At 44.5% G+C, this 9,443-nt stretch overlaps 1 protein-coding gene across 1 annotated transcript; it reads left to right on the forward strand.

Annotated features, from left to right (window-relative positions):
- Positions 1-937: 937 nt before the first annotated feature.
- Positions 938-9,098, forward strand: SLITRK6 (SLIT and NTRK like family member 6). The gene is made up of 2 exons (XM_054974063.1): positions 938-1,493; positions 6,060-9,098. The coding sequence occupies exon 2, from the start codon at positions 6,070-6,072 to the stop codon at positions 8,599-8,601; it is 2,532 nt and encodes an 843-aa protein (XP_054830038.1). The 5' UTR covers positions 938-1,493; positions 6,060-6,069; the 3' UTR covers positions 8,602-9,098.
- Positions 9,099-9,443: the final 345 nt, after the last annotated feature.

Below are 9,443 nucleotides of genomic sequence, written 5' to 3' on the forward strand. Positions count from 1 at the left end.
GTGCATTAAAGCAAGCATATTATGCTAACATTTGGAAAGCAGTCAATTAGAAATCAAGATGATACTTTCTCTAGCACAAGACACTAGAGAATACTTACTGTGCTCAGCTGGCTAACATAACACCCCAGCACGGCTTTGCTCCACAACACGAAGCTCATTCTCACAAGCACACACACAATCCTCCTCTCTCTGCCAGTTAAACGGCCAACTAGAGGGCAGCATAGAAGGGACTGCTTGACACTTCAACAAAACCTTTCTTTCTTTTGGCAGGCAGTTTGTTCCAAGCAGGGATAAGAGCTGGGCTTCCATTTGGGGAGGGGACAGACCTGCAACCTGGCTAAGAAGAATGTCTGCATTTGGGTGTTGGACATTTGTAGAGGCAGATTTAAAGAACAGCCTCTCGAATGGAGAAGGCTAAAGGAATGCTGGATGCAGGGCCTCTATTTCCTGAACGGAGATTATTATTATTATTATTATTATTATTATTATTATTATTATTATTATTATTTGGTGTTATCATAGCCCACCACGTGTTTGGGCTGGATTTTTTCCCCCAACTTGGATGTTATCCAAAAATCCAGGAATCAGTAAAGTATGGCCTTCCTCTGTAGCATGTTGCAAGGAGTGCAGCTTTTTTGCAAGTGACCAGTTGTTCGTCTGTCAATGCCAATATAGCTTAGTTGGTCCTTTGGGGAACGACCCTCATCCTCCTCATGGGATGAAGGATTGCATTGCCTTTTATTTTGAGCCGCTCCAGGTGTGTGTGTTTTTCCTCCCCTTCTTTTTTAAAGGGATTTTTAAAAAAAAAGGAAGAGGCGAGTCAATTTGCGGCAGGAGAAGGAGGAGCTGAACTCTGCGAAGGTGGAGCCGCATCTTGTGCGAAATGACACTGGCGGATTAAAGCTCGCTGATGGGGAAGGGCTTCGAGAGGCTGAGTGCGAAGCCAAGAAGTCTCTTTATTGACGCCTACCTCCCAGCCGCTGGCTCTTGCCGCCGAGAAGGGCTGCAAGGAGGAGAGGCAGAGCGAGAGAGCGGGCGCGCATCGAAGCCCTCGGGCTGCCGCCCCACTTCTCCAGAGCCCCGTTTCTGGCCAGAAGAACCGCGGGAAGAAAGAGTTTGGAGTCCCGCCGAGCGGCGGCTCCCTCGCCCGCCCCGCGCCGCCAGCCCCGAGCTCGCAAACGGTTAACGGCGTGCCCGGCTGCGAACTCCGCCGTGAATGTTAATTGAGGCGAAGGGGGACAGCCAAGCGGTGGCAGGATGGTGTCGCCGGGCGCTCCGGCTGCCGCTCTCCCCCCCGCTTCCCGCTGAGGCGGCTTCGCGCCGGCCCGATGGGGCTGCGCTGCTTTTGAGGCGCCCGCCCGGGAAGTTGCGGGAGGGCGCTGCGGCGGGCCAGCGAGAGGTGCAGGAGGCTCCGTCGGGGCGCCGGTCGAGGAGCGGGCTGGGCGCGGAGGAGCCGCTCGGAGCGGGCCTTGCCGATCGCATCAGCCGTGCAGGTAAGAGGCACTTGCGCTCGGGCCGAGGACTTCGGCGGGGCGGCCGCCTCGCTTCCCCTCGCCCCTTTTCCGACGGCGCTCTTGCAGCCCGCTGCGATTTCTCCCCCTCTGGCCCTTTCGCTTGGTTGCTAGGAAAGGGTCGCGGTTTTCTCCAGTCCGGAATGCCTTGTGTAGAGTTGGCTCTCGATCCTACATCTAAAGGGGAGGGGGCTCTTTGGACTGGCACCTGGGGCTGGAGAGATTCTTCGCTGGCCCTCATCGCCTGCGACATTTGACAAAGATAGGCTTCACATGTTCAGTTCTTAACCCGATCCTGCATCCGGTTGCCAACTCCAGCCGGTGGCTGGAGATCTCCCGGAATAACAATTCATCTCCAGGCCACACAGAGATCAGTTCCTTTGGGGAAAATAGCTACTTTAGAGGATGGGCTCTATGGCATTCTGCCCTGCTGAGGTCCCTCGCCTCCCCAAACCCTGCTCTCTCCAGGCTTCACCCACAAAATCTCCAGGAATTTCCCAACTGGGAGATGGCAAACCTAGCTTGAAACGGAAATCGGCGCGCTATTTGATGGGAGGGGGGAGAGATTTTTGCTGAAAACATGTATTTGTTGCAAAGAAACTTCACCTCCAGGCTCCACATTAGTTGCTACCCTTTGAAAGAGCACCAAATTTGCCCAAGCAGGAAAAGACTCTTACCTCTCATACCCCCCCTCCCTCCCCCAGCATGCTCAAAATGGAACCATTTCTGGAGGGCACCTTTTCCATAGTATCTATGGGAATAAAACTTGATTCAAGGAAAAGGAAGTCAGTGGGTCGAGAGAAGCAAAGTGTTGGCGGGTTACAAGGAAGGCTTAACTGCAACTGGTGTTGCCTGGGGAATTAGGACCTTGAAGAGGTCATTTGGAATATTTTTGAGTTAATTGAGTCTGTAGTGTGACGTTAGCGCCACAGAGCTGTGTCTGGTAGGATACGTTCTTTTTTTGGTGAAATCGTTGCCTGAACATCAGCTTTTTCTGACGGTGGTGTTGAGGCTGAGGACAAGACGAGAGGTTAGACCATCTCAAGGCAGTGGGTTCTGGTCTACTGCTATTACCTTGAAGCTTCCAGCAGCCTTCCGCAGAGCGAGTGAGAAGAATGTGCCTGGCTTATTGCAGTACACCCAGGAAAAGTATGACAGTGATTAAAGCGGGAATGCTTTCCAGTGGGCTGCAAACACTTTGGAACTTTCCTGTTGGAGAAGAGAAGGGTCCAGGCTTTCATCTTCCGAAAACTCACATCCTTTCCCTCTGGCTCTATCCACAACGTGTCCTTCAGTGCAACAGGCACTTTAAATGAGTGCATGTTGATTTACTTCTCTTAATTGTGCCCAAAGGACATCATAACAAGTAATTGGGGTGTGCTGTGTTTGCTTATGAGAGAAGCCGTTAAGAGAAGATAAAAGTTGAATTAATGACCCAGACCTTTTTCCGTAGACAAGTTTACAAAAAGCTTTCGCTTCTTTTCCCCCTCACCTTGGGTTATCAAAAACAATGTCTTGGGTATTAAAAGTAAATGCATTCTGTTTTAATGGCTGCCATTAATCTGAATGCCTTGGAAGTGTGGATCTGCATGCTAGGTCTTGTCCAGAAGTCTGCAAAAGAAAGATACGTGAATTAAGTATAATCAGCTACGGATTATACTAATGTAAGTGGCTGTTGATTCACCCCCTAGTGATCCTTTCATGTCATCCAAAAGTAACATGTATATTCATCCCTGCATGAAGAATTATCTTCACTCTTGCAGGCCCATTTCATTGATAAGTAAGCCAAGAACTTGTTTCGAAGCTAGTTGAGTCACAGCTTCATATCTACATTCTCAGGCCAGACACTTATGTACCAAAGCAGAGCACCATGATTAATGTCTGTTTCCTACTAAAATCAGAGTTACTGCCTATGGAATAGTAGCTTCATACTATGTGTGTTCACACAGAAGTAAGGTAATGCATTGAACTGCACTTACTCCCATTTAAGTGGGCAAGGACTGCAGACCAGCTGTGTACAGACTTGTGCTTTACAGTACAACAGTTAGCTTTCCTGTGATAGGACACTCATGACTGCAAATTCCAGGAGAATGTGTTGTAAAATCTCCTGACTGAATGGCACAAGTCTCCAAAATGTGTGAAGGGATGCAAAACAAAACCACATTTGATGCCAGCACACATGGCCCTAATTCTGGATTTGTGCACAGATGTTGGGGAGGGGGGGGATGAGACTTGCACACAAAACACCTTTCTGGTTGGTTGCATGTTGAACTGCTTCTGAGCAAGGAAAGCTAACTAAAACTGCAGCCCTTTATCCACTTCCAAAGGACTTGATCCATTGACTTCAGTAATACTAACAGGCTTGAGTGCTGTAGCCCCGTTAGAAAGAGTCGACATGAAAAAGAATGTGCTTCCATGAAATATGCTTTCAATCTTCCTCATCCACAATAGGGATTCTTCCTTTGAAAATGTGGAGCTGTTTACTTTGTTAATAAATTGCAAACAGATAATGACTTCATGCGAAGAAGAGGAAAATACTCAGCTGTGACCTAATAGATGCACATAAGCAATGCATTTCTAACCATAATTAAAGCTATGCAAAAGACCCACTTTAGCTAAATAATTGAATACAGCAGCTTATCAGAAAGTCTCATAGGACTCATTGCTCACCAGATCTTGTTTGGAAAACCAGGTTGATTTAAAGATAATGCATGTTTTCAATTATATTGATAATGTTAATCATACAAATGTAATAGTTTTATGCTGACTTTATCTGGGAATGGGGTGAACACTGTGGCTAAAAATGCATAAAAGGTTCAAATCAATCTCATGTATACTGCCTGCCTGCCTGCCTAGTTCTTCATATTTATGTGACTTTTTTCCATTGTTACTTATCTGGACATTCCTAAAATGTATACACACATGTAAACCTTTGGAGAAGAAATTGATAAAATAGGATATGGTAGTATAAAATGTAAGTAAATAGATATCCAAGATAGGCAAAAAGGCAGGCATATATCAAATATTTGATTGCACAAGAATCCATGTCCACAGCCCAACAGAGCAGAAACCCTACCAATATTCAGCAGTCAGCAGAATGGCAAACTATACCAAGGTTGAATTCACACGTACCGGCACAGCGCTAAACTGTCAGAATGCCAGCGTCTTCCTAGCGATGCCGCTCTTGTGGCACAATGATGTCAGAAATTGCGCCAGGAAGACACTGGCATTCCGACTGTTTAGCGCTATGCCGGTACGTGTGGATTCAGCCCAAGACTGGATACAAAGAAGAGGTATCTTCAAGGAAGAGGTATCTTCAAGGTATCTTCAAGGAAGAGGTATCTTGCAGTGGGCCATGTGTCACCAGTCCTGTTCAAGATGTGGCAGAGAACATGGCTTTAGAGCCCTGTCTGACACTACTTTCTGTGCACCAGAGATGCTGCAGCATGTGTATTCCTTGCACTGCTCCAGAAATGTCAGATATTTGAGATCACATGGGGAGGAGTACATGGCGCCTCTCCTTCTTACATCAGCATTGCTACTCCTAAAAAACTGGAGCAATCAATGCAAGCTCAGGAAGGTGTCACATGAGCTCCTCCTGCATAATCTGGGCTTCTGACTCTACTGGCATGCGCTCCAGTGATTCCCATGCTCTGAAAAGTTATGTCAGATGGGGACCTTGGCCGTAGAACAATGGAACAGCAGCCAAACCCAGATGACTGAATTCTCAATACTCGTTTTGTTGTGAATCTCCACTGAGAAGTGACTCTAAAAAGGCATCATAAGAACCCATCAGATAATTATGCAGAACCGTTTATCCTCTTCTAGTTTTTCTTTGTTCTGCATCCCATCAATATCACTTCCCTACATTACTATGATTAATGTAAAAAGTTGAACTGTTGGTTTAAGTTAAAGTTAAACAGAAACTTGGTTTTTACTTTGATTTTCTTTGGTACTGAATTCTTCCTTTACTTTCTTCCACATATGTTTCTGGCACTGAAAAATGCAAATCAGATTTTTGTTGTCTGTGCTGCAGTCTCTCTCCTTTTAGATACTTCTGTTTTTAGACACTCGGTTATGGTAAATTACCAAACAAACAAACAAAAGTCCTAGAATTCCTAAGGGCAAAAATGGCCAGTTTCTGATGCCTGATACAACATACTCTTTATTATCTTGCAGTTAGGACTTTGACACACTCTGTAAGAAAAAAACTACGATAGCATTCAGGAAGAATGTATCTCCTTTTATCACTCGCTCAGAGTGTGAATCTAGGAAACAGGTTGATGCTGCAGGAGCAAAGACTGGCGTCTCAGCGTGGAGACCACATTGTGGTCCCCCAGAACCTCTGGGCTTTGATGGCCTTGTCATCCTTATTTTGGGGTGCCCTCCATAATTCACTATTTGATCACTTCTGCCATACAGAATTTTTGTAATGTAGGAGTTATGAGTCGTTTCTTCAGTGACTGGTTTAGATATGGAAGATTGTTGTTTTGTGCCTCTCGGAGTTTTAGATGATAACATTTCTGTTTAAACAATTATATTTTGCAGAAGCTGTCGGATGACCATGAAGCTCTGGATAATTATCTTCTGTTTGACGGGAATTGCCTGCGATGTGCTACAATCCGAACCAGCTTTACCGTCAGCCATTGGCTCCTGTGAAATGTTGTGTTCGTGTGAGGAAAAGGATGGCATCTTTATAATAAACTGTGAAGAAAGAGGCATCAAGGAATTATCTCAAGTACACATTCCACCATCCCGGCCTTTTCACCTTAGTCTTCTAAACAATGGCTTGACCATGTTACACATGAATGATTTCTCCAGCTTTATCAATGCTCTCTCACTCCACCTTGGATTTAATAATATCGTAGACATCGAACCCGGAGCATTTAATGGTTTGAGCCTCCTTAAGCAACTTCACATCAATCACAACTCTATAGAAATACTGAAAGAGGATACATTTCATGGGCTGGAAAACTTGGAATTCCTTCAAGCGGACAACAATTTCATCACAATCATTGAACCGAGTGCCTTCAGCAAGCTCAACAGGCTTAAGGTGCTTATTTTAAACGATAATGCCATTGAGTTTCTCCCTCCGAATATTTTCCGCTTTGTGCCATTAACTCACTTGGATCTTCGCGGGAATCAGCTCCAGACTTTGCCCTATGTTGGTTTCTTAGAACATATTGGTAGAATTCTAGACCTTCAGTTGGAAGACAACAAATGGGTCTGTAATTGTGACCTACTAGAGTTGAAGGTATGGTTAGAAAATATGCCTCCCCAGTCCATCATAGGTGACGTTGTATGCCATAGCCCTCCCATTCTGAAAGGTAGTGTTTTAAGCAGATTGAAAAAGGAATCGCTTTGTCCCACTCACCCTACCAATGATCTTGACTCTCCTTCAGGGTCATTGCCCTTGGTGGTTACCACCTCAGTAAGTGATAGTCATTTCTCAACCAAGGTGATACCTATTCTTAAAGCTCCAACCAAGGAATCTAGCTTAATCCTCCATGTCACAAAGCCAGCTACTTTGCTCCCTGGGATTTATTGCCCTGCCCCCTGTCAGTGTACCAGCCATATCCTTGCAGGGGTTTTAATGCAATGTCGAGAACAAAACATTGAGAGCTTGTCCGATTTAGGTCCTCCTCCTCCAAATCCTAAAAAGCTTATTCTGTTAGGGAATATTATTCAGACCTTACTCAAATCAGACCTTGTGGACTATGGGAGTCTAGAAATGCTTCATTTGGGAAACAACCGCATAGAAATCCTAGAAGAAGGGTCCTTTCAAAATCTCACCAAATTGCAAAAATTATATCTCAATGGCAATCATCTCACAAAGCTCAATCGCAATTTGTTTTGGGGCCTGCAGCGACTTGAGTATTTGTATCTTGAATACAATGCCATCAAGGAGATATTACCAGGGACATTTAATCCAATGCCTAAACTGAAGGTCCTCTATTTAAACAATAATCTTCTTCAGACTTTGCCAGCCCATATTTTTTCCGGAGTTCCTCTAACTAGGCTCAATCTGAAAACCAACCAATTTGCACATCTGCCTGCAGGGAATGTCTTGGATGATCTGGATCTACTGGTACAAATTGAGCTGGAAGACAACCCGTGGGATTGTACTTGCAACTCGGTTGGATTGCAGCAGTGGATACAAAAGCTGAATAAAAATACAATGACAGGCGAGGTTTTCTGTACATCTCCAAAACATTTAGCTAAAAAGGAACTAAGATCTCTGAGCAGTGACATCTTATGTCCTGACTTAATAAACAGCCCAGCCCTCCCGACTCATGCTAGTTTCATAATCGTTACAACGGCATCAACCACCACCAACACAGCGGACACAATTCTGAGATCGCTAACCGATGCTGTCCCTCTCTCTGTTTTAATCCTGGGGCTCTTTGTGGTGTTGATAATGATCATTTTTTGTGCAGCAGGCATCATCGTTCTTGTTTTACACCGACGGAGAAGACACAAAAAGAAGCAGGCTGATGAGCAGATGCGGGACAACAGCCCGGTGCAGCTTCAGTACAGCATGTATGGCCACAAGACAACTCATCACACCAGTGAGCGCCCATCCACAACTTTGTATGAACAGCATATGATCAGCCCCATGGTTCAAGTTTATCGAAGTCCATCTTTCAGCCCCAAATGTGCAGATCATCATAAGGAGGAGAGGAACGAGAAGGACTTGAACAATTCTAAACACCTCCGCAGAGGACTCTTAGAAAAGGAACACTCCTCTCCCCTGACAGGGTCAAATGTCAAATACAAAGCTACGGACCAGTCGGCTGAGTTCCTTTCTTTCCAGGATGCAAGCACTTTGTACAGGAACATTCTTGAAAAGGAAAGGGAATTCCAACAACTTGGGATAACAGAGTATCTGCGGAAAAACATTGCGCAGCTACACCCCGATATGGAAGTACGTTATCCAGGAGCTCACGAAGAGCTCAAATTGATGGAGACACTCATGTACTCTAGGCCCAGAAAGGTTTTGTTAGAACAGACTAAAAATGAGTATTTTGAGCTCAAAGCCAACCTGCATGCTGAACCTGATTACCTGGAGGTTTTGGAACAGCAAACATAATTAAAAGAAACCTTGGGGGGGGGGGAGGGATTATAACAAAAACTCATAATGCTATCTTAAGTCGGAACTGTGTAAATAAAAGTGCCTTATAATAATGTGTCACCAATCAGAACTTTTAAGCACAGCAGTAATCCTAGTGGAAAAAAAGGAACTCTCAGGGATAACTGTGTGAAGCCATGGAAAGGTTACAGGCGATACGTCTCTCCCCCACATTAAATGTGAACATTGTGTTACTGGACATTGAGAAAGTTCAGTCTGCCATATTCTTCCAAACTTTGCGTGGCAGTCCATTATGTTCCTCAAAGCAAAGATAAAACATTGTTTACTTCTATTCCCTTCTTTCTTCATTGAACTGCATAATGCTCTATGCACCTGTTTACAAGGTTAGTGTACATTTGGCTAGGAATTAGTCCACCTCTATGAACATTGTCTACAAATGCTACATGACATTCCCACATCATAAATAAAAGAGAACGTATATGTTTTTTTAATATATATATATATATTATTTAATTGTCTGCACCTGGGGTCTACCAATATTCAAGCATCTTATCTCTGGAAGATCATGAGTCAGAAAACCTTGTAGAAGAATATATGGGGGGTGGGGCGGGGCTGTGTCCACACTTTATCCAGGAATTTTAAAAGACATAAAACCTTTCCCTGCCTGACAATTTTAATCACATTTTGGACAATCTTTGGTATAATGCTGCTATCAACTCCTATGCGCCATTGGTTGGACCCTTCAACATTGGAAATTTGGAAAGCTACTGAGAATTTCTTGTAAATATGTTAGTAAAGCGACGATCTGGGAGTTTTGTATTTATATTATTGGCTTCTTTTTT

Source organism: Eublepharis macularius, chromosome 3, assembly GCF_028583425.1.
Source record: "Eublepharis macularius isolate TG4126 chromosome 3, MPM_Emac_v1.0, whole genome shotgun sequence".
Lineage (NCBI taxonomy): Eukaryota > Metazoa > Chordata > Lepidosauria > Squamata > Eublepharidae > Eublepharis > Eublepharis macularius.

Excerpts from the sequence above, each read along its gene's own strand:
- SLITRK6 (XM_054974063.1), top strand. The coding sequence starts at position 6,070 with ATGACCATGAAGCTCTGGATAATTATCTTCTGTTTGACGGGAATTGCC.